This window comes from Lissotriton vulgaris, chromosome 7 (assembly GCF_964263255.1).
Source record: "Lissotriton vulgaris chromosome 7, aLisVul1.2, whole genome shotgun sequence".
Classification (NCBI taxonomy): domain Eukaryota; kingdom Metazoa; phylum Chordata; class Amphibia; order Caudata; family Salamandridae; genus Lissotriton; species Lissotriton vulgaris.
The window spans coordinates 343,807,816-343,834,346 of record NC_141695.1 but is presented as its reverse complement, the minus strand read 5'-3'; the positions used below and the strand labels follow the sequence as shown (position 1 = coordinate 343,834,346).

The 26,531-nt window shown below is 45.8% G+C and overlaps 1 protein-coding gene across 1 annotated transcript in view; it reads left to right on the top strand.

Moving 5' to 3' along the window:
- The window catches only part of LOC147701551 (excitatory amino acid transporter 2-like), an 856,834-nt gene that overhangs the window by 576,921 nt on the left and 253,382 nt on the right, over window positions 1–26,531 (top strand). The window contains exon 7 of the mRNA XM_086930218.1: window positions 39–272. Within this exon, the coding sequence (XP_086786344.1) occupies window positions 39–272 (234 nt within the window). The remainder of the gene's footprint in view (window positions 1–38; window positions 273–26,531) is intronic.

Sequence of the window (26,531 nt, the reverse complement as noted above, 5' to 3'; positions counted from 1 at the left end):
TGGCAGAACTAATGAGCTTCTGATATCTTTTCTACTAGGTATTCTCCGCTTGGGATTGCCTGCTTGATATGTGGAAAGATAGCCGCCATCAAAGACCTTGAAGTAGTCGCAAGGCAACTTGGAATGTACATGGTGACAGTAATAGTGGGCCTCGTCATTCATGGTGGGATGGTATTGCCTCTCATTTTCTTCTCCATCACAAAGAAAAATCCCTACACGTTCTATGGAGGCATTTTTCAAGCTTGGATCACTGCTCTCGGAACAGCTTCAAGGCAAGTGACATACATATAAACAATTTTCCTTTTTGACTTCGACAACTGCCTTTTCACTCTTATTGGTGGTAAATGCTGCAGGATAATTCATTAACTACCACTTGTCAGTGATCTACCCGTACCAAGACTGGGGATTAACTTCCATCCTTAGTGTAAATACATCCATACGATCCAGTCTCAAATGACTATCCCACCTGGGTTATTGTGTTGAAGGTGGGAACTTGCATCATCTTAGTGTACAGACTTGGACATAAGAACTATATTTAGACTTTATTTTTTGTGTTTTCATTATTTGTGAAATTGTTCCTTTTCCTGTGATCTTTCTCCCGACAACTTCAACCTCCTTACTATTGCTATTTCACCCTATGCACTTTTCCATGTTTGCTTCTTTCCTGTTTTGCCAGAACATTTGATTTCCATTGGTTCGCATAATATTGTGTCATGGATCTGTTCTGTGCAAGGCTGCGTCTCCAATTTTATTTGTGCATCATTGTATATTCTTCCAAAAATCACATTTAAATGCAGTTATGTATTCATACTATATGTATTCATAAGTACCTGTTTCCAATGTAAGATTGTCTTTTATTTTAAGCTTAACCACATGTTTTCAGTTTTTCACCTCTTCTTTAGGTTTTTCCACAGCCACTTCCACCATGCATAACTGTTCTTTCAGTGCTTTCTAGCTTGACTAAATGCTCCTCTACATTACTATTGTCAGTCGTGCATATGATAGACTTATAAAGTACACCAGCCACACCCACAGAAACTCGCCATCTTGTCGAAAGTCTCAGACTTGGCTCAGATCTACCCTACAGGATAGTCCAAGCATGACCCACAGATCTGAATATGTTATCTTTGTATTTTGGTGCTAGGCTAGCCTATGAGCAAACAAGAGAATCTCATATATGGGAAATGGAAATCACCTTGTAGTATACACAATGTGACTGTCTCTAAATTGTAAAGACATATTTACTTTCATCTTCTTTCGCTGAAATTGTCCAGTCAGTGTCCTTTATACAGCTTGTCCAGCAGTCTCTTGACGCCTTCCGGGGCCTTACTCATGCCCAGCGAGACGACAAATGAAAAATATAAATATTTTAAATACTCCAATTATGAGGGACTGAACACTTTCTATTTGTTTAAAATAACTATGACATTATGCAGCCTTTTGAGACTTGGACATAGACACCTCCTTCATCCGACCCTGGTTTCCTAGAGCTCACTGCCACACTATCGCCAGGCCACGAGTGGTGTACATGACCACATAATGCTGGACGCTGCCCCAGCTCCACCGCGGTTATACAAAGTGAAGCAGTTACTATCCGCAATAAATTGCAGAGCAGGAGGCATGATTCAGGGGCTCAGGATAGGGACTCGGACCACTGCCTGCACTTAAAAAAATGAAACTGAAAAGTTAAATTTTTCTTTTTTAAATGCATCCAGTTTTTCTTTTAGGAAAATAGGCTGCATTTAAAAAAAAAAGACTGCTTTATTTAAAAGTAATCCCAGACGTGGTGGTCTGCCGACCCCAGCAGGCCACCATCCCTGGGAGTGCTAGCCATTCCTACTGAGGTCGCAAATTGCGACAGCCTCATTAAGGCGTGCAATTTGTGACCCCATTAGGAATCGCTAACAGTGTCTGAGACACTGTTATACATCCCTATTTGTGAGTTGCAAATGTGATGCAACTTGCAAGTCGCAAATTGGTGAGTCGTACATCTGGCTCTTAATGGCCTGTTTACAGAAATTGAGCACTAGTGAAAGGATACAGTAAGCAAGCATTGCTCTGCCAAAGGGATAAAATCAAACTGGACAGGCTAGAACAAATAAAGCCAGCAGATAGAAACCATGCAAATGTGAGTTATAAACCACAAAGCCAGTGGTAAGCAATGGGCGGAATGCATTCTTAAGGGAGCTTTCCGAAAGACCCCAAGATTTGTTCAGCCAACCAGACAACTGCCTTGTCTGGTTGGCTTCAACCTAAAAAGGTATGTGCAAGACTGAGGGGAAAAACAAAGCAAGAGAGCAACAGTATCCAGAATGGAGCGTACGTCTGCTACTTTCCTGTGGTGAAAAGTAATTTGACCCACCAGTGTTACTTTGTATTATTGTGTTGGCTGAGCCATGGTGGGAGAATAATGGCATAGAGTGAACCTTAAAAAAAAAAAAACAGTTAGAGGTTATGCACTCTGCTGGTGATAACGTAAACTAGTTGTGGTGTGAACCAGGGATATCACTCCCCGACAAAGGTATGGAAATCAGAATACAGTCAGCGACACCTAGGATAGGTGTCGACTTCCTGGGCACAACCAATTCGAACGTATCTCCTCACGTTCTGTGAAAATTTTAATCAATTGAGTTCACAAGGAAATGAATTCCATCATCATAAATTTTATTCCATGTTTCTCCACATGAAGTTATTAAATGTTCATTCGATGATAATCAATGTGACATAATCAACAATCCCATAACGTATGCATAAGCGTCACTGTGAGTTCATCACCCAATGCATTTCGGACTGATAAAGTCCTTCATCAGGGGAAGTCTGAAAACAATATAAACAGAAATATGTGTAGGATCCTGTCAGTGTAGCTCCACACAAAAATATCAATCATGCATAATGCCATGCGAGTCATGCTAGTTGTCAATAGAAAGTCGTGCTCGAAAGATTTAGAAAAAAGGTTAAAAAAGAACGAATGTGAATAAATCGACCATAAATCTATGAGTGAGATAATAGAACAACCAGTGAAAAAATAAATGGAACAAGCGTAAGAAAAATGCGTGTGTGAAAAAGGTAAATGATAGACTCAAGTAGTGCGCATAACAAAACGCCGTGATAACGCGTTTACAAAATTGTGTGAAATAAGTAAACGTGGACCAACAGCGTGAGACGCAGTATGGTCGAGTGCAAACCAATTATTTGGAAAAATATCAATACCCCGAGTTAGTTTGAGTAAAAGATAGTGAAGCGCATAGGCGTCACCTGCTGCAAGAAACTGACTTACATGTAAACAGCAAGATGCTGAGTTTCAAAAACATGCGTCCATTGCCACGCCGCCGTGTGTTAGTTTGTACAGGAAGTGGCGGATGTAAATATCCAAACTCAAAGTATCAACATAGAAAGAGGACGATAATAATGGTGGCCATCTTATAAGGGTTCTCCATGAAATTAACCAAAGGCGGGTGAAACACAGTGAAACATAAGTTACAGAGAGACTTTAAAAATGGATAGTGATAGATATAATATAATATAAACAGAAAAGTGTCTGTATGATAGTAAACTAAAAAAGGACGGAAACAAAAAATAAGAAAGTGAATAAAAGTGGTGAAAATTAAGAGAAGATGAGGGTCAAGATACAGAGCAAGGAAGCAGACAATGTAGCCAATGTATTACAAATAACACAAAAATTCCATACGGTCGTTCAGACCATATGGCTTGGAAGATTGCAAGTATTTGATCCAATGATTTTCTCGTTGTAGAAGAAAATTATTATTGTCTCTGTCATCACGCTTTGACACTACTTCGACAGCAGCAAATCGTAGTTGGTTGACATTGTGTCTATGTTCCTTGAAGTGAGCTGCTAAAGTGGATCTCAAATTCCCAGTCCTGATGTTACTTTTGTGTTCATTGATTCGTGTTTTGAGTTTGCGTGAGGTCTTCCCAGTATAAACCAATCCGCAAGGACATTTGACAATATACACAACATTTTCGGTATCACAGGTGGCATTGAGCTTAAGATTGATGTTTGTGCCTTTCATATGATTTTTCATGATCGAACCTTTGATGAGATTATTACAGTTCTTGCAGTTCAAGCATGGTTGATTACTTTTGCAAGTTGTGGAAGTTTCATGTATGGGTTTGGTGATTATTTCCTTGAGATTGTGGCCTCTTCTGTAAGCAAATAAGGGTGGTCCTTGAAAAATCTGGTTGAAGTCAGGTTCAGTACCGATGATGGACCAATGTCTAAGTATGGATTCCCTGTATGCCTTTAAAGTAACAGAGTATTTAGTCACGACCACAGGTCTCTTAGTAGTATCTTTGGACTTGAATGTCAATAATTCGTCACGACTGAGTTTGTCGCAACGTTCCTTCGCATTTTTCAATATTGCTTGTGGATAACCTCTTTGTTCAAATCGTTTGATCATTGCAGTGGCTTGTTCCTCAAATTTATTGGTATCAGATAAAAGCCGTTTCACACGGAGAAGCTGAGAAAACGGTAAATGATTTTAGAGTGAACCTTACCATTGGCTGTGCAAACAATGCTGGCTGATGTAGGGCTTCCTGGCAGAACCAATGGAAACATACCTTTTATGTCTGTGGCTACTGTATGTATCTTATGTTTCTATTTTTTGTCAGAATTCCTTAGATTGCTTTGTTGTTATGTTTGGGCTGAGAATTCTACCGCGGACATTTGAAACTGGAGGCTGTTCCTGTAAGTTGCTCTTGCTGGATCCTCATCATATTGTGAGTTACCATTAAAGGCACTTGACTTGCAATCTTATTTGGTCAAACTTTACATTGTCAACATGGATGGTGAGATTTCACAGAAACCATGGTTAATTTCAAAATTTGTTTTGCCCTTAAAAGTGAATGCCGCAGCTGTGGTGTGAATGTAGCAGTGGATGAGTTTCAGAAGTGCTCAAGTCATTTGAACATTCTTTTAAGCTAAGGGAGGATGGGTAACAATAAATCAATCAATCAATCAGCATTTGTAAAGCACTATGGGTATTTGGGCACTGTGTCTCCGTCGAAGAGTTAAGTCTCAAATCTGTTTCTGAAGTATTCCAGTGAGGGGGCTGTGAGGAGCTAGATTGGGAATTCATTTCAGGTCGTAGCAGCGATGTAGAACGAGCGGTCACTGTTGCAGGTGTGTGTGTGCGAGGGCAAGAGGAGTGCAGGTGTCTAGCAGGTTGGTGGAAGTTCAGTCAATGGTTGAGGTAGGGAGGTCCTAGGCCTTGTAGGGCTTTGGAGGCGAGCTTTAGGAGCTTGAAATTGCATCTTTTCTGGATGGGGAGCCAGTGGAGGTCTTCTGTGTGGAGGGCAATGTAGGTTTGTTTGGGGAGGTCCAGGATGAGTCTGACTGCAGCATTTTGTATGGTCTGAAGTCTTCTGAGGTGTTGGGTGGGGATGCCAATGGAGAGGTGTTAGAAACTGGGGTCTGTATTTAGCAGAGGTATGCACCTTTGACTCTTGCTTTTAGTCAGGGTAAGGAGTTACACACTTTAGATAACCCCTGCTCACCTCTTTGGTAGCTTGGCAGGAGAAGACAGGCTTATCCCAGAGGCAATGTGTAAAAGATTTGTACTCATAGTAAAAACTATGGCGAGCCAAGGATCGTAATATCCTTGGTGTCATGTAGTTCCGATAAATCTATGTAGGATTTGCGCATTTAGACAACATAAACTGTGGGATTGGTGTCCAGACTGATTCCAGACACCCCCACCGGATATGTTCTCCTGTATACCAGACAACCTTGTCCCCTCGGGGATCGTGAAAATTGTACAGTACTTTCGATCAGTCACTCGTGCTCACTTTGTCTCATAGGGCTACACAGAATAAATGATGGGGACGTTTTCAATAAGCATTTTATTAAACCGGCGTCATTCTAGTGTAGAATATGTGTGCTTCAACAACCACAAGACAGAAATAGATGTATACTGTTATAAGCACTAACAGTGTAAATATATGGTATAATTTTACCGTAGTGCTAAAAAAATTGATATATGCAGGCATATAAATACATGGCAGTAAGAATGCATACTCCTACGATGGTAACCTTAACTAGATGTACCTAAATGTACCTAGCATGCATGTAGGTGTCTAGCCAAGAATCCCCCTATGACAAAGCCAACCCCATTACCTGATGTAAGTGAATGAAGGAGCCCGACTTGGTCTCGAGATGGACACCTCATGAGGGATGTCAGACCACGGCGTGCTGGAGTGTCAGCGTGCAGGAACCTCAGCGTCTCGTGTCAGAGTTTAAGTCTTTCTCAATGAAGATTTGGTTCTCATATACCCAAAAGGTATCCCTCATAGGTTCTACCTTGCTGTGTCATGTTGGCCGAGGATGACAATAGTAATGAACCTTATACACAGTTATTATGCAGAAGATGGTAATCCTGTTGTGATTCTGAGAATCCTCATGCATAATAAATGAGGCTAGTTTTTGGAGAAAACCACACAACCTTTTTGCAGTACCTAAATAGGTAAGAGGTCAGCACCAAAACCGTTATGTAGTACAATGGCAGGGTAAATGTAGGTGAAAAGGTTAGGAGACTACCCAGGCCTATATTGCGGTACATTGAGACTCATAACATGGGCCAGACCCATTCATTACCTTATGGTAATTTGTTTTATCTATACACAAGGTACCACAATATTATAAGGATACTTAGTGGTATACCATGAGGTACTTTTAGTTAGTACATGGACCTTTGTAATCCAGAAAAGAGAAGAATATCTAAGAACTCCATCGAGACAACCCAACCCGAGGTTGTGTCCGCCCTGGTAGTACTGGCCCACAATCGTGGGACGAGGTTGCCCATGATGAAGCATGCCACATAACGCCAGTGAGCTCACCTCGTCCAACTCTTGGAATTGCCATTCTCAATAAGAGACACACAAACATAATATGGTTCTGTAAAAAATATTGGACCTACACATACAGACCTGGGTCTTCTCTTCTCCAGGGGTATCAGATGTAAAGTTACCGCACCATTTTGTTTTCCTTGCTTTGTAGCACCAACCACACAATTGTCAGGGCCCAGGACCTCATAGTCGAGGGGGCTGGTGATGAGAGCCTAAGTGACTATCTTTCCTTCTGAAGATTCTGGAGAGCATGCGAAGTGTGTGAAAGCAGGGGAGGGGACTTCGTTAACGTGGCGTTTCATGATCAGTTAGCTGTTGAGGATGATGCCAGGGTTGCGTACATGGTCGGTCAGTGTGGGTCCGAGGTCTGCAGACCACCAGCTGTGGTCCCATGTGGAGCTTTTCTTCCTGAAGATCAATACTTATGTTTTGTCAGAGTTGAGTTGGAGGCAGTTGTCTCTCATCCATTCAGCAACATTCGTCATGGCATTGCAGAAGTTGTTTTTGGCATTGGAAGGGTCCTCAGTGAGCGAGAGGATCAGTTTAGTGTCATCTTTGTAGGAAATTATTTTGAGTCTGTGGAATTTGAGGACATCTGCGAGCGGGATCATATAGATGTTGAACAGGGCAGGGCTGAGGAAGGATCCTTGTGATACACCATGTGATGTCCTTGGGTGACAAGGAGAAGGGAGACAGTTGTACGCTATAATAATTTAATTATTTTGTCCACCATAAGCGTGGAAGGGTATACTCAGACGTGAGCCCCTTGCTCATTGCACCATCAGGATTCAAGCAAGCCGGGCCGATGATGGCTGAAATGCCAGAAACCGGTCCCCGGAAGCTTGTTTCCTTCCCAGTGAAAGAATTGGCTTGGTAGTTTGGTTTGCCCTGTTCCCATGATGCACTGGGCCAGGGGCAGACTAATTTGCATATAGCCAGGTTCTGAGCTTGGATGGTGCAGTGAGCTAAAAAACGGCGTTGGATTAAGCCCTGATCTCTTGACTGGGTGAGAGTATTCTGCTTAATTCAGAAACTCTGTCCATCACCACCCCCTGTTGTTTAATTATTTTGTCCATCATAAGCGTGGAAGGGTATACTCAGACGTGAGTCCCTTGCTCATTGCACCATCAGGATTCAAGCAAGCCGGGCCGAAGACGGCTGAAATGCCAGAAACCGGTCCCCGGAAGCTTGTTTCCTTCCCAGTGAAAGAATTGGCTTGGTAGTTTGGTTTGCCTTGTTCCCATGATGCACTAGGCCAGGGACAGACTAATTTACATATAGCCAGGTTCTGAGCTGGGATGGTGCAGTGAGCTAAAAACGGTGTTGGATTAAGCCCTGATCTCTTGACTGGGTGAGAGTATTCCGCTTAATTCAGAAACTCTGTCCATCACCACCCCCTGTTGTTTAATTATTTTGTCCACCATAAGCGTGGAAGGGTATACTCAGACGTGAGTCCCTTGCTCATTGCACCATCAGGATTCAAGCAAGCCGGGCCGAAGACGGCTGAAATGCCAGAAACCGGTCCCTGGAAGCTTGTTTCCTTCCCAGTGAAAGAATTGGCTTGGTAGTTTGGTTTGCCCTGTTCCCATGATGCACTGGGCCAGGGGCAGACTAATTTGCATATAGCCAGGTTCTGAGCTTGGATGGTGCAGTGAGCTAAAAAACGGCGTTGGATTAAGCCCTGATCTCTTGACTGGGTGAGAGTATTCTGCTTAATTCAGAAACTCTGTCCATCACCACCCCCTGTTGTTTAATTATTTTGTCCACCATAAGCGTGGAAGGGTATACTCAGACGCGAGTCCCTTGCTCAATGCACCATCAGGATTCAAGCAAGCCGGGCCGAAGACGGCTGAAATGCCAGAAACCGGTCCCCGGAAGCTTGTTTCCTTCCCAGTGAAAGAATTGGCTTGGCAGTTTGGTTTGCCCTGTTCCCATGATGCACTGGGCTAGGGACAGACTAATTTGCATATAGCCAGGTTCTGAGCTGGGATGGTGCAGTGAGCTAAAAAACGGTGTTGGATTAAGCCCTGATCTCTTGACTGGGTGAGAGTATTCTGCTTAATTCAGAAACTCTGTCCATCACCACCCCTTGTTGTTTAATCATACATCAAGACTAATTACATTGCATAAAAAAAACGAAGCAGATAACATCTGATGTACACCCTGGGGCCAAAATTGATCACATCTTAAAAAGTGCATAAATTAAAACTGGTTGCTTCACACATGGAAAATATTGAAAGTAAAAAACAAAACAAGAGATGCTTGGTCAGCAATTTGGGGCCAAATTATTAATATTTAAAACACGTAAAATCTATATTTAAAAAGGCAGCTCAATTTCTTAAAAATCAACTGGGGGTCGTCGCTATGTTGATACAACAATACTTTTGCGAGCATTGACAGCATTTATAATAAAAAGTTAATGCAAACCCTCGCAACTTTAAGTTTAGACAAGTATTTTACTGCAGCAAGAGGCCAACCACTGCCACAAGCAAAAGGGGTTTTAAATAATAATTCCTAAGATTCAAATAAAAAACACAAAACAGCATAAAGATGTGGAGTCTGTTGATGAGGGTGTTGTGTGAGACTGTGTCAAACGTCACGGCGAGGTTGAGGCGGTAACAAGTGAAGCATAGAAGGAGAGTAGGTTCTTTGAGTTTGAAAAAGGGGATGACTGAAGTTTTAGACAGTATGTCTCAAGGGGGAGTTCGAACTTTTTGAATCCTCGTTATAGTTTTCTCCTATTGTGGTTGTGCACACGTGAAATAAAAAGTTGAGTGCTTGCATAAATTTGCATAGCCTGCAATACGCAATTTGAATGGATAATCATGCCCTCCTCAATAATGGCAACAAAGCTATGATGGGCCAGACTAGCAGGGTCAAATAGTCTGTGGTGGAGAGTGTGTTGCACCACCTGGGGGAAGGAGTCCATGACTTTCACAACCATTGCTGAGTGCCTCTGTGCTCTATTTAGACATTTCCTCCTGCTTGGTAGGTATCTCTACTATGGAAGTAGACACAGCAGCTTCCTTCCTTCACAAAGCTGAACGTTTGCCATGCAGGCGCAATGTTCCGAGCACCCACTCTGCTAACATTTTTTTTTTTAGGTCTAAAATATTTTCTAATAAACACAGAAATATATATGCATACTTGAATTACCCTTGCGCCAGCATTCCACAGATACTTTTTCCCTAGCTCTCCCACGTCGACGAGGACATCACAACAGCACAACTCCACTCTCGACTCCGCGTCACTTCATCGCAGCCATAAGAAGTCCTCGTCTGCGTGGTGACGTCAATTCCCTTTTTTCCACGCCATCGTCGTGTAACGGTTTTTTCCTAGGTCTCTCCATTTCTTTGTAGCTACCTTGTTGCCGTTGTTCAGAGACTGTTTCTTCGATTATTGCTCCTCAGAAGAAGCCTGGCTTTAAACCCTGTAGGGAATGTGGGGGCCATATGTCGGTTACAGACCCCCACAAAGACTACCTTTGGTGTTTGTCATCAGACCACGACGTTGAAGAGTGTCCAAAAGTACTTAAGGAAAGGCAGGCGAAGTTGTTCATGGCCCAAGTGAGGAAGGAGAAGAGGGGTAAAAAAAAGGACCAAGTCGAGGTCAAAGTCGCCGACTCTGCACCCCTCGAGGTCTTGCAAGGAGCATAAGAAAAAGAGGCAACATGGATCCAAACATCGTTCTTCGGAAGAGAAGTCATTGAAGTCGGTGTCTCCAGTCTGAAGTCACCAAAGGAAGGATGACGTCTCTCCTTCTCCTTCGTCGCAGGTGTCTCCTGTGCGCACTCGGACACCGAGGGGCTCGTCGACACCCAGGCGAGAATCGCCTGTACCTATGGATGCTCCGATCCTGGATACAGCATCTCTGGCGCTGTAAGCAGAGCCCGTTCTACTACCTCGTTCTGTCTCAGGTTAGATGGTCCCGGATCCATTTGCCCCTTTCCCCACTCAAGGTGCGGATTCAATAAGACTCTGACGGATCCTAGTTGGGATGTATGGCAGAAGCTAGTGTCTGCCCCTGCTGTTTCAAGGTCAGTAGCAAGGCGCTATAAGGTAGCACTGGAGACCCAGCATTTTTATCAGCACATCCATTTCCTGAGAGCCTTGTGATCCAAGCACCTTGTTCCTCAAGACAGTCTGCTGGTTCCTTTCATTCTACTCTGGGGGATAGAGACTCCAAGAAGTTGGAACAATCTGCAAAGAAGGTGCTCTCATCGGCCACTTGTTTGATGGGGTGTTATATCCATGCATTGATAGATTTGGCCAAGGAAGTGATTCTTAAGTTGCCTGAGGATGTCCAGGGTCACTTCGCTGAGTTATTGTCAGGCACACAGGGTGCAGCCCATCAAGTCATGCAGTGCGGCCTTGATACAGCTGACTCAGTTGCCAGGGGGTGGGCTCTTCGGTAGTGACTAGGAGAAATGACTGGTTGAGAGGGTCTGGATTTTCTCCAGACATCTAAGCCACATTGTTGGACCTTCCCTTTGATGAATCAAAGATCTTTGAAACCAATGCTGATTCTGCTTTACAGCGGTTTAAGGATACCAGAGCTACTGCTAGGTCCTTAGGCTTGCAATCACAGCCTAGGGGTTTTGGTTTCCGGAAGTTCCGGGGCTTTTAAAAGGTGGCTCCTTTTCATGGCCAACAGCAGCAACAGAACCCTCTCTATCGATCATACAAACGGAAAGGAAGAAGTCGTCTACAAGGGACTGCTAGCCAACAGGTTTACCCCTCTTCTTCCTCCTCCCCTGTCCCCACCACTGGTTCTGCAGGGAAGCAGTTCTAGATCCCCCATCTTGGAGCCTGTGGCTCCTGTGGGAGGTCGGGTGTCCCATTTTCTACAACACATCACATCTTTGGGTTTTGAATCTTGCAGAAAATCGGTACCCCCTTCCTTTCCGGGAGTTTCCCCCTCTTTACCCTCCTCACCAGGGCTGGTGTTCGGAGGACCAGCTGATGCTTTTGCTACAAGAGGTCTAATCTCTGTTACAAAAAGGTGCAATAGAGATTGTTATGGAGCAGGAAATGGGTCAGGGATGCTTTCCTGATTCCCAAGAAGGCCGGTCGTTTGCGCCCAACTCTAGACCTCAGGGTCTTCATTTCTACCTCAAACAGCAGAAGTTCAAGATGTTGACTCTTGCTCAGGTTTTTCTAGGGCTGCAGCAGGAAGACTGGATGGTGTTGATCAAGTTACAGGATGTGTATTTTCACATTCCCATCCTGAAGTCAGATCAGAGTTATCTCCGTTTTACTGTGGGATCTCAGCATTATCAGTTTGCGGTCTTTCTCTTGGGTCTTACTTTCGCACCTCGGTCTTCGTTAAGGTGATGGCGGTGGTGGCAGCTCAACATAGAAGGTCAGGGATTCCTGTATTCCCCTAGCTGGATAACTGGCTGCTCAAAGCAAAGTCGCCAGAGATGGTCCTGCATCATCTGCAAGAAGCAACACTGCTCTTGTTCAACTTAGGTTTCTCGATAAATGTGCCCAAATCTCACCTGGTGCCCTCACAATGCAACCTGTTCTTAGGGGCAGTACTGGACACTACTCTGAGTCAGGCTTTCCCGCCTCAGAGGATTACATACATTCAGGATATGCTCCCTATGTGTCAGGATGTGGCAGCTGTTCCAGTCCTGAAGCTCTTACGCCTGCTCGGTCTGTACGCTTCCTGCATACTGTTGTGCAACTATGCATGCTGGCACATGAGGGTTCTCTAGTGGTGCCTCCGCAGGCAGTGGTTTCAACACAACAGAGATCTCAGGGAGGCTATCAGAATCTCCAGAGACACTGCAGTGGAGCTGTTATGGTAGAGTATTCCAGGCAACCTGTCTCAAGGGAAGCCGTTTCAACCTCCTTCTCCAGTGGCCACAGTGATAATGGATGACTTCCCTGTAGTGTGGGGAGTGCATCTGGGGGATCTGGATATCAAGGGTCTTTGGTCTCCAGAGGAGAGATTACTTCGCATCAGTCTTCTTGAATTGCGGGCGATACGTTTGGCTCTCAAGGCCTTTCTTCCGTCCCTTCACGGTCAGTTAGGTTTGACAGTGGTCAACACTACCACGATGTGGTACATCAACAAGCAGGGCGGAGTAGGGTCATTTTGTCTCTGTTGGGGGCTTTGTGAATCTGGTCCTGGGCTCAGGATATCAGATTTGCGTGATTGCAGATCATCTGGCCAGGGTGCTGAATGAGCGTGCGGACAGTCTCAGTCTTCAATACTCGGCCGATCATGAGTGGCCTCTTCATCCGAAGGTAATTTATCACTTTTTCAGGATATGGGGATTTCCTCGGTTGGACCTGTTTGCCACTCACAAGAATGCACACTGCCCGTCGTTCTGCAGTCTCCAGTATCTGATTCAGGGAGCGCTGGTGGAAATGTTTCTGTTAGTTTGGGGCTCACAGCTTTTTATGCGTTTCCTCCTATACTCTTGATTTCTCAGGTTCTGAGGGAGATTCGTCAAGACCCCGCCCAAGTCATATTGATCGCCCCGGATTGGCCAAGAATGGTGTTGTACACAGACCTCCTTCATCTCTCATCGCACCCTCCGCTCGGTCTCCCTCTCAGGATAGATCTTCTCTCGTAATCATAGGGCCAGGTTCTACACGCTCACCTCCACAGCCTGCACCTTCATGCCTGAAGATTGAACGAGGCAACCTGAGTTATTTCTCTCTCCCATCAAATGTGGTGGATGTTACATTATTGGCCAGAAGACACTCCACCAAATCTGTCTATTCCTGTAGATGGGCCAGATTTGTTGAGTAGTGTGGAGAGAGTTCAATTGATCCTTTTAAAGCCCATTTATATGATGTCCTTATTTTTTCTCTTTCCTTGTCCCAGCAGGGCTGTGCTGTGGCGACTGTTAAGGGCTATTTTTCGGCTTTATCAGCCTTCCTTGGTTTGCCAGACCAACCTTCATTGTTTAAGTCTCCCATTGGTATGAGGTTCATTACTGGTCTCACTAAGATATTTCCTCCCACTCCTTTTATTATGCCTCAGTGGGACTTAAATTTGGTGCTTACTTTTTTTATGGGGGTCTGCCTTTGAGGCCCTTCATAGTTGTCCATTGTAGCTTCTTACATTTAAAGCAGTTTTCCTGATTGCTATTACTTCTGCTAGGAGGGTAAGTGAACTTCTGGCTCTTGGTTCTAAGCCTCACTTTGCCACCATCTATGCGGATAAGGTGGTTCTCAGGACCAGAGCTGCTTTCCTGCCTAAGGTGGTTACTCCTTTCCACTTGGAACAATTTATCACCTTGCCTACTGTCTATCCTTCCCCTTCCAAAGGAGGAGGACAGACTTCACCGCCTGGAGTCCCGGAGAGCGGTCAGTTTTTACCTGGACAGGACCAAGGACTTGAGACTGGACGACCAGCTCTTTATTGGTTATGTGGGAAAAATGAAGGGCAAAGCTGTCCACAAGTGTACGCTTTCCAGGTGGATGATCTTGTGCATCAAGAGCCACTACACCTTGGCCAAAAAGGAGCCTCCTGAAGGTATTAGAACTCATTCTACTAGAGCTAAGACTTATTTTTCAGCTTTGGCTAGAGGTGTCCCTGTGGTAGACATCTGTAAAGCGGCAACTTGGGCCTCCCTCCACACTTTTGCAAGTATTATTGCTTGGATTCACAGGTGAGGAGGGACGGTCGTTTTGCTCATTCAGTACTACTAGAGTTTTTGGTATAGATAGACAGACCACCTCCTCCGGGAGCAGGACTGCTTGAGGATTCAATTCAAAAGGTGAGGAATCCACAGGCAGATGTATCCATTCAGAAGAACAGGTTACTTACCTTCAAAAACACTTTTTCTGGTGGATACGGTATCTACCTGTGGATTCTTCATTGACCAAACCGCCTCCCCATTGTCTGCCTTCCTATACCGAAAATAATTTTGAGTTCACATGACTAGTATCTCTTTGTCTTTTGAAATATGTAGCTTGTTACTATGAAATGTCTAGTATTTTCAGTCTCTTTTCTTTCTTGAAAGATATACTGTGTATATGGGTGTTTATATTGTATACTGTGTATATTTGCGAAATGTTGTCTGTTCACCCGTTCGCCTCGAACGTATGGAAAAATGGGTGGAACTAATGTCAACACGCCGACGAGGTCTTCTTATGGCTCAGATGACATCATGCGGAGTCGAGAGCGGAGTTGTGCTTTTGTGACATCCTCGTCGACGTGGGAGAGCTAGGGAAAAGGTTTCCGTGGAATGCTGCCGCAAGTGTAATTCAAAAGGTGAGGAATCCACATGCAGATTCTGTGTCCATCAGAAAAAGCGTTACCGAAGGTAAGTAACTTGTTCTTCACATCCAGAGCAGTTGGAAGGCTGTACATAATCACTGCTCTGAACTAGCTCCTAAAAAAAGACTAAGACTTGTGTCCAAGCAGCACTGTGAGGTTTTCCCTTGAAGAGCACGGTGGGGCTTATGCATAAATGCCAGAAAACGCATAAACTAGTTGTTAGAATGGCTCAGTGAATTAAGCACTCACTGCTGAGCTAGAAAGTGATCTGCAAATCATGAATTAGGCACGGTCACTCAGCCTTAAATCCTTTAAAGGTCAATAAATTGAGCATCACAAATTGTGTGATAGTAACATCTGTTATTTAGAGCTCTTAGTGCTCTATATAAAAACATAAGTTCTTGTAAACTGCCCTGTTAGGCCTGTGTCCAAACTTCACTACACTGTCTACATATCACCAAGAACATGAGGCCTGGGTGCACAAAAACAATACTCTGAAGTATGTCTTAATAAAACAGTAGTGGCAAGAATATTTTCGTTGTGAAAAATTTGAGCCTTGCACATGCACAGCTCTGTAAGGCCTGCTAATTAAGACTGTGATGCTTCTAATCAAATAGAATTGTGAAGTCTGGTGCTGTTCACAAATAGCATAGCAATGTCGGTGCACAACTAGTAGTGAGTGCAAAGCTTTCGAAGTACTTCCTGTCAGGGATGAACAGTTCATTCAGTTCAATTGTTTACGCTTTCTGACTTTTGTTCTGTCTTATGTATGTCTCTGTCACAAAATGGTTATTCCTGTCTGTCCCTCTCCCTCAATGCACTCTCTTCATCTCGGGCAATATTTCCCATCACTAATAGGAGTCCATGAATAATAGTAACAAAGCACTTGAATCACACGCACTCCTTTTGACTAGTTAGGGCACCCAGGCAGCAATGCACACTTAAATACTCATTATGTGTGTGTTACTTATATGAAAATTAGCTTATTGTATTTTATATAGTGGTGTTCTCTCGTCCATCAAATCCCTGCTTTGCTGAAAGAATGCTCTGAATGGTTATTCCCAAAAGCATCATAATATGTGAAAATCCAGCCCTCATCGGATGTAGCGCTGATGGCATGGTGATATTTCCTACCGGTTTTAGAAGCCGGAGTTCCTTTACTGCTCCTTATAGTTAACAATGCTTGTTGTCGTTCAGTCGTTCAGCAACAAGACGTTGGTGACTCCCGTAATCTGCATTACAATATACAGCAATCATTCATCCATCTAACGGGCAGCCCTCACAAAAGTAAACACCTAAAATAGGGTAGACTTTTTGACTTTGCCAATGCTTGTTGGAATTGAGAGTGAGGGTCTGTTTTTTTCAATACAGGAAACAAATAGCCCACACGTAGAGGACTTTTTCCCCTGTGCACAGGGGCCAGTCTACATTCTTCCTGTTGTGTATGTCTTTCAAGGCGTGCAGGACACGTAGTGATAACGAGTGACAGTTGCCTGTCACTTCTTATCACCTTCATTGTCACCATCATCATCACTTGTTATCACTGTCATTTTAACCTGGTGGTCGATGGGCTTCAGCTTTGTAAACACATTGTATTCCCTAACTCTGCATAGAGTTGTGGAACTGCATACATTTCAAACCATTTATACTTACCGTAGCTGCAGCCAAAGTTCATGTGCTAGCTTAGTGTGCTCCTTTATCTTTTACATTAATGGTGAATAATACCAATTAATTTATTATTAGTATAACGAAAAAATGGCAAAAATAAGGAATGAGGCGCCGCTCCTGCGTTCTTGGAATTGATTTTGAGACTACTGAGGCCAAAGGTCGCAGCTGTTGACCCCTACATGACATCTATGTGCAGTTGTTACCTTGACTTGGAACTTCAGCGTTGTCAATTGTTGTGATGTTTGGGTCATGTGGCATGCCTTTCTTGAAAAAAAGTTAGGGTCATTAGTCATTTGATGTCCCTTCCTGGTCAACATTCATTACAATTATTATGTACAAGAAATTTACATCACAGGCCGAGGTTCACGGCGAGCTTAGATATATCCAGTAAGGTGGGTAGCGTTACCACTGTAAAAATTAGCATGTGCACTTTTAGAATTTGAAACCATTTAGGGCAATAGTAACTGCAATTAGCATCCAGTTTCTGAGTTTACATTCATAGTCTATTTCACTGTAGAATAATATTTGGTTTTATTAGCAAGGTACCTTTGTAATGGTTCCTTTGTAATGGTTCCTTTGTTTTTTGGTCTGGGAGTTGGTGGCAAGAGCGTGTTGTATATTTCGCTGTTATTATTATATTAGAGCAGATCGCCAACCCATAGTTTATATCTGAAAGAGAAACTTTAGTGATAGATTCCTTACCTTAGAATATCCCCAGGCGTAAGACTGGATCTGGAAAGTTTTTCGTTAGCAGTGCCCCTGCACGTCGGTAGGTGGCGTACTGTGGCTCTGCGTCCATCGCTGGCGTTGTAGGCACCGAGATGACGTCGTAGGCGCCGAGATGACGTCATAGAGACTACTTAGGCACCACCTATGTGTGCTGAAGTCAGTTCTTTCATTTTCCGTGCCAGCAAGCGCAGATCAGGTTAGAGCACGTACCCTAGTCAATTTTTGACTAACTTTTTTGAGACATTTGTCTCTACTCTTCTTTGGAGTCCTGGTGCCACGTAGGGATGCCTGGGTTTAAATCCTGCGGGGCCTGTCGCCATACGATGTCGGTGGCCGACCCCCATGGCATCTGCCTCTACTGTCTGGAGAGCAACCATGACTCCCGGGCATTTTTTGACTGTCTGGCCATGACTCCGAAGGCTTTGCGAGAGCAATCCCGTAAGCTTCTTGAGGCCCAGCAGTCGTTTTCGCGCCGTTCGAGGTTCAGGGGTCAATCGAAGGACCGACCGCGGAGCCATCATCATCACTCCTCGGGGTTGCAGTCTTCCCACTTGGAATCGGGTAAGAAACGTCATAAGAAGAATTTGAAGAAGCGTTTATGCTCTCTGACATCCCCCTTTGGTCTCCGGACGCGGACGAGGGAGCCGGGTTTTCTCCCCTGCGGCTCCGTTGGAATCTGTGAGTCTTGCGCGACTCACCTTATCCAAGTCTGTCGGTGACTCCGGCCCAGGTGCAAGATTGTCTTGCTGCCATGGACCGCCTTTTCCGGCCTTGGGCTCCAGTCGGCGAGCCAGCTGAGGGCCCTCCCTTGCCGTCGTCTCCGCTACAGGTGCCGCCATAGGGTCCTCCGCCAGCGGCTCCGTCCCTCCCCAGAGCCTCCTGCAGCTCAGTTCCTGGCGCAGCAATGAGTTCAGTTTGTTCCACCTCCGCCCTTGCCCGGGTTTCCGGACAATTTTGCTCCAGGTTGGGACCCTAATTGGGATATGGAGCCGGATCGGCGCCGACCGGCGCTAATCCCGGTGCTCTTAGACCGTTTATATTCCCCTGTCCCGACCCTGCTGCCGCAGCCTGTGCCCCGGGAAGTGGAGGAGGGGGACTACTGGGAGGGGTCAGAGGCAATGACTGTCCTTCAGCCGGCGGCAAGCTCTATGGAGCCTCTACTACCGTTCAATGAGGCGTTAACTGAGGTGTTTATGGGCACCTGGTCTAGACCATGACAGGAGTACCTGTGGATAAGAACGTGACCAGGCATCATCGCCCGGCCCCAGGTGACCCTGTCTTTTTGACGAACCATCCAACTCCAGAGAGCCTGGTCATCCAGGCCTCCACCTCCCAAAGTGCATTTCCTACCGCCCCGCCGGTAAAGGTATCTAAGAAGCTGGAACAGTTTAGCAAGAAACTGCTTTCCTCTGCCAGCTCGGGGCTGCGGTCGGTGAACTCTGCATGCCTCTTGGGCTGTTACTCTCACGCTGTGTGGGACATGGTTGTGGAGACGCTGCCTCCATGCCCGGTGGAGGGTTGGTCAGTGCTTTCCCAAGCTGTGGCTGAGGGGAAGGATACAGCAAAGTTCTCCATCCGGTGTGGACTGGACACTGCGGACTCACTGGGTAGGACAATTTCCACCACAATGGCCCTCCGTCACCACGCCTGGTTACGTTCCACTTTGTTCTCAGGTGATGTTCAGAGTTCCATTATGGACATGCCTTTTGATAGTACCAGCCTGTTTGGCGACAAGATAGATAGTGCGCTGGAGTGTTTTAAGGACTCCCGGGTTACGGCCAAGTCCTTGGGTCTTTCTACCAAGCGCCCGGCCACGTCTGCTTTTCGTTCCTTTTTTAGCCACTGAAGGGGCACCCAAACAAGTTCGTTCAGCCAAAAACCTGCGCAGAATCCAACCTCAGCACGGCGGCGGACGTGGTTCCTGCCGCAGTGTGACAGGGGGCCAGTGTGGGTCAGTCCAACTCTGCTCCTTCAGCATCCGCCTCAAAACCTTCCTAGTCTGAGCTTTGGGGTGCACCCCACGCCGGTGGGCGGCAGGATTCATCATCACCTCCACCACTGCTGTTCTCTCACTTCAGACAGGTAGGAAATTCGTCTGAAGGGGCTTCTCCCTCCCCTTCGAGTCTGCCCTCCCAGCCGTGCCACCTCAGTTCGACCTCATGTCGGGGGATCACTTTGCGCTTCTCCAACAGGAAGTCACAGGCCTCTTGGCTAAGGGGGCCATCCAGCGCGTTCCTGGGTCAGAAGTAGGACGTGGTTGTTATTCCCACTACTTTCTGGTCCCCAAGAAGGACAAAGGGGGCCTGTGCCCCATCTTGGACCTCAGGAACGTCAATTGCTTCCTCCGGAAGGAGAAGATCAAGATATTGACTCAGGTCTTTGCTGCCCTCGATCCTGGAGACTGGATGGTAGCGTTGGACTTGCAGGACGCATATTTTCACATCACCGTCCTGCCGGCCCACCAGCGTTACCTGCAGTTCACGGTAGGCCAAGAGCACTTTCAGTTTGGCGTGCTTCCTTTTGGCCTTACCAGAGTCACTCTGGTGTTCACGAAAGTGATAGCAGTGGTCCCAGCTCATCTGCGCAAATCAGTGGTTCCAGTCTTCCCCTATCTCGACGACTGGTTGTTGAAGGCGGGCTCTCCCCAGGCAGTCGTCTCCTGCCTCCAGACTACGGACGACCTCCTGCATTTGCTGGGATTCTCCATCAATGTGCCGAAGTCGCACCTAAGTCTCTCTCAGAAGCTCCCCTTCATCGAAGCGGTTCTGGACTCGATGCAGTTTCGGGTTCATCCTCACGAGCACCGAGTCCGGGATATTCAAACTATGATTCCGATCTTTCAGCCTCTATACCGGGTTTCAGTCAGGATGACTGTCCGGCTCCTGGGCCTGATGGCCTCCTGCATCCTGCTAGCTCATCATGGCAGATGGCATATGCGGGTTCTGCAGTGGGACCTGAAGTTCCAAAGGGCACAGCATCAGGGCAACCTGTCTGATCATGTCCAGATCTCGGAGGGCACTGTGCGACAATTGCAGTGGTGGCTCACAAATCGCGATTGGGTCAATGGCAGATCCCTCTCCCTTCCTTAACCGGAGCACACAGTAGTGACGGATGTGTCCCTCTGGGATGGGGTGGCCACTTGGTAGAGGCAGAGATCAGAGGCCTCTGGTCTCCGGTGGAGTCCCGGCTCTATATCAACCTTTTGGAGCTTCAGGCGATCCAACTTGCACTGAAAGTATTCCTTCCCTCTGTCCGGGGAAGTGTAGTGCAAGGTTTCACGGACAACACCACCGCCATGTGGTACTGCAACAAACAGGGCGGGGTGGGGTCGTGGACCCTACGTAATGAGACGCTTTTCTGGCTATTTATAGACCTAGCATTTATACTTCAAACACAAGCATTAAAAGAACAAGCAATCGTTAGTTTTTAAAAGCCAGGTGCAGGCAATCTGAGGTAGCTCGAACATTTATAGACCAGGCATTTATAGTCCATGCACAAGCATTATAAGAAACAAGCAATTATTAGCTTTTGAAATCCAGGTGCAGGCAATCTGAGGTAATTCGAGCATTTAAAATCCAAGCATTTACAGACCAAGCAGAGGCATTAAAAGTCCAATCATAGGCATTAAAAGTACAAACCATCTTTAGCACAGAGTGCCGCCATTTTAAAGTCAGGCAATTGCATGCTAACAGCCGCCTGGCTTCAAGCACGGTAGCAGCACCATCGGTTGCTGAACATAAATAAAAAGGAAAATATCAAAGCGAAAATAGCAGCAAAAACCAAAATGGCATCAAAGGTGCCGACACTCCAATCCCCACAACTGCTAGACCGGCAAGTAATCAGTCGAACAGAAGCTAAGGACGGAAAGTCACTCACCAGGGAGTGACTTAATCTCCCAAGATCGTCGGTCGCAGCCCGGAGCGCGACCTGCAGACCACAGGACGACAGCAAGAAAGCCAATGAGAAATGGCGCCCGTCCAAAAAGTCATCAAAACGGCAGCCAAGAGTACTGGGAACTGGAAACAGGTTGTGCGGGGTCGTAAAGAGCTGGCCGCGGCGGAGTCCACGGTCTTGTCTCCCTGCAGATCTGCAGTGCAGCAGTGGACCGACCAAAAGAGCTGCGATGAGTAGAGCCAGTGACCAAGGCAGTGAGTGAAGGGACCATGAAGCACATCGAACAAGCACCCAGGTGAGCAAAAGATACCCAGAGCAACCCCTGTGTGCCTCTGTGGGGGTGCTCTGTCCGGTCCAAGAGCCTGTAGGTGGTAGGGTCTGTGAGATACGGTCTATTCAGGGATATCTACCCAACAGGTAATCCCCAGACCGGGAGCTCATCCAGGAGGCTCCTCCTCAGCACCCATCTTGTGGTAATAGATGGCCCTTTATCCTCCTCAGATAGCCCCGATACTTCGTATTCCCGCAAAAAATCTTCAAATGAGGAAATATCAATTGGTGATTGGTGGCCATAGAGCTTCCTATAATGCTGGAATATTATCTCTCCTATTTCTAACGAATCCTCTGTACGGGAGCCAGAGGTGGGGCATCTCAAAACCAATATTTGATTACTAGCCGCCCGTTCCCTAGCCTGCCAAGCTAAAAATCTCACAGTGTAATTGCTTTCTTCTTAGGTCTTTTGCCTAACCTGCTGAAAAAGGATCTCTCTTTTGGCATTATATACTTCAGTCAGGTCCCGCTTAGCCTGAACCAGCTGACATTTATTCAGGGCTGAGGGATTAGGGAGAAACCTTTCAAAAGATTCTTGCACTTTTTGCTCTACTAACTGTTTTTCTCTCTTCCTTTTTCTTGAATTTCCTGCATCCTTACCTATATCTAGGCCTTGAAAAAAGGCTTTAAATGAATCCCATACCACGTGGGATGGCGCAGAGCCAAGATTTCTCTCAAAAAACTCTAAAATTTGTGTTTTACTAGAAGACACTCAATCCTCTTGTAGCAAATATTGTCGGTTTAACGTCCACCTTTTACTAAATACACTTCCTTTACCCAAAGCTAACTCCAAAACCACCAATGCATGGTCAGAAAATCCATTTTGAAGAATTTTCTGCCGTTAAAAATCCAATTTCCTGGAAGTAAAAAAAAAAAGCGTGAAAAAGTGTGAAATCTCCCTGAGAAACAAGTATAAGCAACTTCGTTAGACATATGTGTTGATGATTTGCTGCTGCCAGCTAGATATTTCACATTTGGGAGCCCCCCAATAAGTGCTTCATGCAAACTCTCGCGGCAGAGCTCCCTTCTGACCTGCAGCCATGTACACAGCATGCAAATGAGGCTTAAATATTTCAGAGTAACATTTTCAAACAACTCCTGCAGGAAGCCAGTTGGGCCTGGAGTTCTTCCTTATCTAAGTTGACCAGTGGTTTTAGACACCTGCTCGGTGGTGACATTCTGCTCTAAGTGATCTGGGATTGTTTCAGATATTTTGGTCTACCAGTAAGTTAGACATTCTCATAAAGTTCATCTCCTGAGATTTCTCTGTATGTTGGCTATATTTCCCATTATACTAGGTAGCAACACTTGTGACATGGCCCGGGAGCCAATAACTCTTGGTCTGGTCCTGATAAAGGGGTAACACTGTGAGAGAGGGGCAGCTGTATTAGCCCAGTGGTTAAATGTTCATGAAGAATTAGCTCAGATCAAGTAAGAACATCTGACATGATGATACACTCTTTTGTTGCATTGGGTGCTCATTAGTTTGTATGTTTGTTTAAGGCCTTCCAGAAGTCTTTAGGTACCCTTGATTCCTAGAAGTTTCCAAGTGAAGAGATAATTTTATTTGGAGTAGAGAAAGGCATATTGGAACAAATTGAAGGGGCCTGCGACTTTGCTAATGCTGAGGGACAATGCTGTGAGGTAGTGAGAAGTAAACTTAGGACTCCTAACTTTAGGGCTCCTAAACTGAGAAGAATCCTAACTTGAAGACTTTCGGTATTCACAGAAAGCACTTAGGAGCCCTAAAGTTAGGATTCCTAACTTTACTACTCCTAAACTGGGAAAAATCCTAACTTTAAGACTTTCGGTATTCACAGAAGGCATTTAGGAGGCCTATAATTGGGACTCCTAACTTCTGTGTATACCAAAATGTGTAAGTGCCTTCTGTGAATACCAAATAGGTAGTACGTTTAGGATTTTGTCTTAAGTTCGTTCTGTGAATCAGGGCCTTAGTCTTTTGAACTGAGAACAAATACTATGTTACTACTTCCATAATAAATAAGAATGAGAAAGTGGAGGGTGATGATAGTCTGTTGATGTTGTATTATATAGTGGTTTTATGAAAGGGGGCGAGTGTTAAGGTCTGGGGAAATGAGGGACATTCAGCACCTTACTGTAGCCCATAGACACAATTGCGAGGATAATCTTCCACATATCGGGAGAAATACTCTTCCTCCTCTACTCTCTGGGCATCCTCTTAAATCAAATTAGGCTTCTATTGATAATTCACAGTTTAGCCTTCATAACACTATTCTCCTTCAATCTTAAGGGGTTTCACTTATCAAAGAGATCAAAATATGGAAGTCTGTTATTCCTACTTCCAGGATGCTCATCCAACTAGGACTACTCTAACAAAATGAGATATGGGGCCAAAGCTTGTTGCGAACAATAGCGGACACACTCTGAAAGCACTCTGCCGAGCTCACTTAAACTTTGGTGAGAACAGCTAACCCAGCACTACTGTGTCGATTGTAGACTTCCCAGAGGACCTTGGACGCGTCCAGAAAGTAGCGATTGCTAGTGACCGGCTCATGCCATGAGAATTCCAAGATCGTCTTGCCTCCCACTTTTAGGCCTTGTCGCATTTGAGGTGGGCTGTGGCAGGCACAATCTGCTCTGTGTGGTCAGGCACGTGAGCTGCTGAAGCTGGACTTGGGGAAAGACCCATGCGGCTGTAGGGGATGTTCCTGGGGAGCCTGCCACGCTGGCACAGAAGGAACATCCAACACTGCGGGCGGGGCAGAGGAAAGGCAGAGAGGGTCGGGAAGGCCCAGGGATAAGGTGCTGGACATAGTTGGGACACTGTGGGCACTGGGGGTGCTCAGGACCCGGGGAGCTGCCCTTGATTGGAGGCACTGTTCCAGGAGCATGAAGCACATGATATCCCCAGGGGAGCGATCTCTTGGGTGTGCCTCAGTGGCCCAGCTGAGAATGTGACTTGGTCATCTTCAGCATAGGGATGAGGAAGCTCCAGCCATCCACTGCCCAATAAACAAAAAATGGACAAATGCGCCACCATGCCTGCCAAGGCCCCTGAGAAAGCCCATCCCCAGGGATCACCCTAGAATGCATTTTTCAAGCTATCTGTGAATGAACATGGAAAAGCTGATTGTAGGTGTTGGGGTGGAATTTGGACTGGTCTGTCAAGCTGTGCGAAAAGTTTTTGAATGAGTGCCGGAAATTGAGTATCAGATCTCAGTTACAGAGGATGCTGTTGCGACGCTGTTTGCTACTGTGACCCCCTGCAGGGGAAAGTGGCCCACCTGGAATGCTGGGGCGCTTCATTGATACCCTCGAGGGAGCAGAGGGGGTCACATCCAGAGGACTTCTGGGCAGCATGGCTGAAATCGTGACAGCCTGCAGAGACTTGTCCTCCTGTTTCATCATCCAAAGGGCCCACCCATATATGGCAGAGAAGTCCCCCCCCTGGGCTCACCTCATGGTCTGTCATTTCTTGCTTCCTAAACTACGTGGACAAAAATACTATACTGCGCCATGTCTAACTGCAGGCCTCTTTGCAGCTTGAATCCACCCAAATCAGCATCAGCCCCAACTATACCCATTATGTACAACAATAGAGGAGGTCTAACCAAGCTGTCAAGCAAAAACTGTAGTCAATCTAACTGTCATATATGCTCATGTTCTCGGCCAAGCTGAACGTATTACATTATGACAAGGCCCATTTCTGTTACACACTGCAAGTGGTGTGGGATTGGCTGGATCTCTGCAGCCGGCAACAACAGTGAAAACCTGCTGTTGATCAACAGAGGGGCTCAAGGAGTTGGGAGGCGAATCACCAATGAGCTTTGAGAAGTAGTAGGTCTAGGAGACCACAGCGGAGATCAAATACCCGGAATGGCAGCTACCAAGATGGTTCTCCACGCCGCTGTGGCTCAGATGAATGAGCCGGTGGTGACAGGGGCTGTCCCCCGGCAAACTCTGGCGTTCCACAATCTTCCCCAGAAAACACAAACAACACCACCACTCATGCATTTATTTTTTTGTCCCTGGCATAGCATTATTGTATCAGGGTGGGGATTGATATGTCCTAGGAGAGCCTACTCTCACCACGTTCACCTTGAAATTATCTAATACAACAGCTAGGTCGGCTGTGCAAAATGCTATAATAAATCTACACACGGCTCACGATTCCATGGAGACCACATACCCAGTTAGATTATTATGCACTGGTTGGGGATAGGTGACAGATACTTCAAATTTGGAAGTGTACGGGGTGGGGGGCAGTTTGGGACTTATTTAGTTTAGTTACCGTATGTTTTACTTCACACTCTCTTCTTGGGCGCTCAGTCCTCCAACCCCAGCCCGACCCACCATGACAACTGTACACAACTCCTTTTGGATCCTTTCTTGGAACGTCATTGGCTTGAACAACAAAATCAAGGGAGTCACAATTTTCTAGTACCTTAAGCGTTACTCACCTGAGGTAGTCTTTATTGCTGGAGGAGACCCACCTACTAGGTAACCGATGACCCTTTCTGGACAGGGGAGGATATACTAGACTCTTTCACACCGACTACACAAACACCTCCAGAGGGACTGCTATTCTCCTCCACAGGAACTTCCCACTGCAGGTCATAACAACACACCACAACAGTTTGATCAGATACACCATGTTTAAGGGATGCATAGGATAATCACTGGACCTTCACTGTTGTGCACCCCTCATCCCTCCTCATTCTAGGGATTCTACAGTCTCCCCATGGGAGAACATTGGTGCGAGGGGACTATAATGCAGTCATGAATCCCATGGCTGAAACAAACATCACCTTTCGGAAATCGGCCCT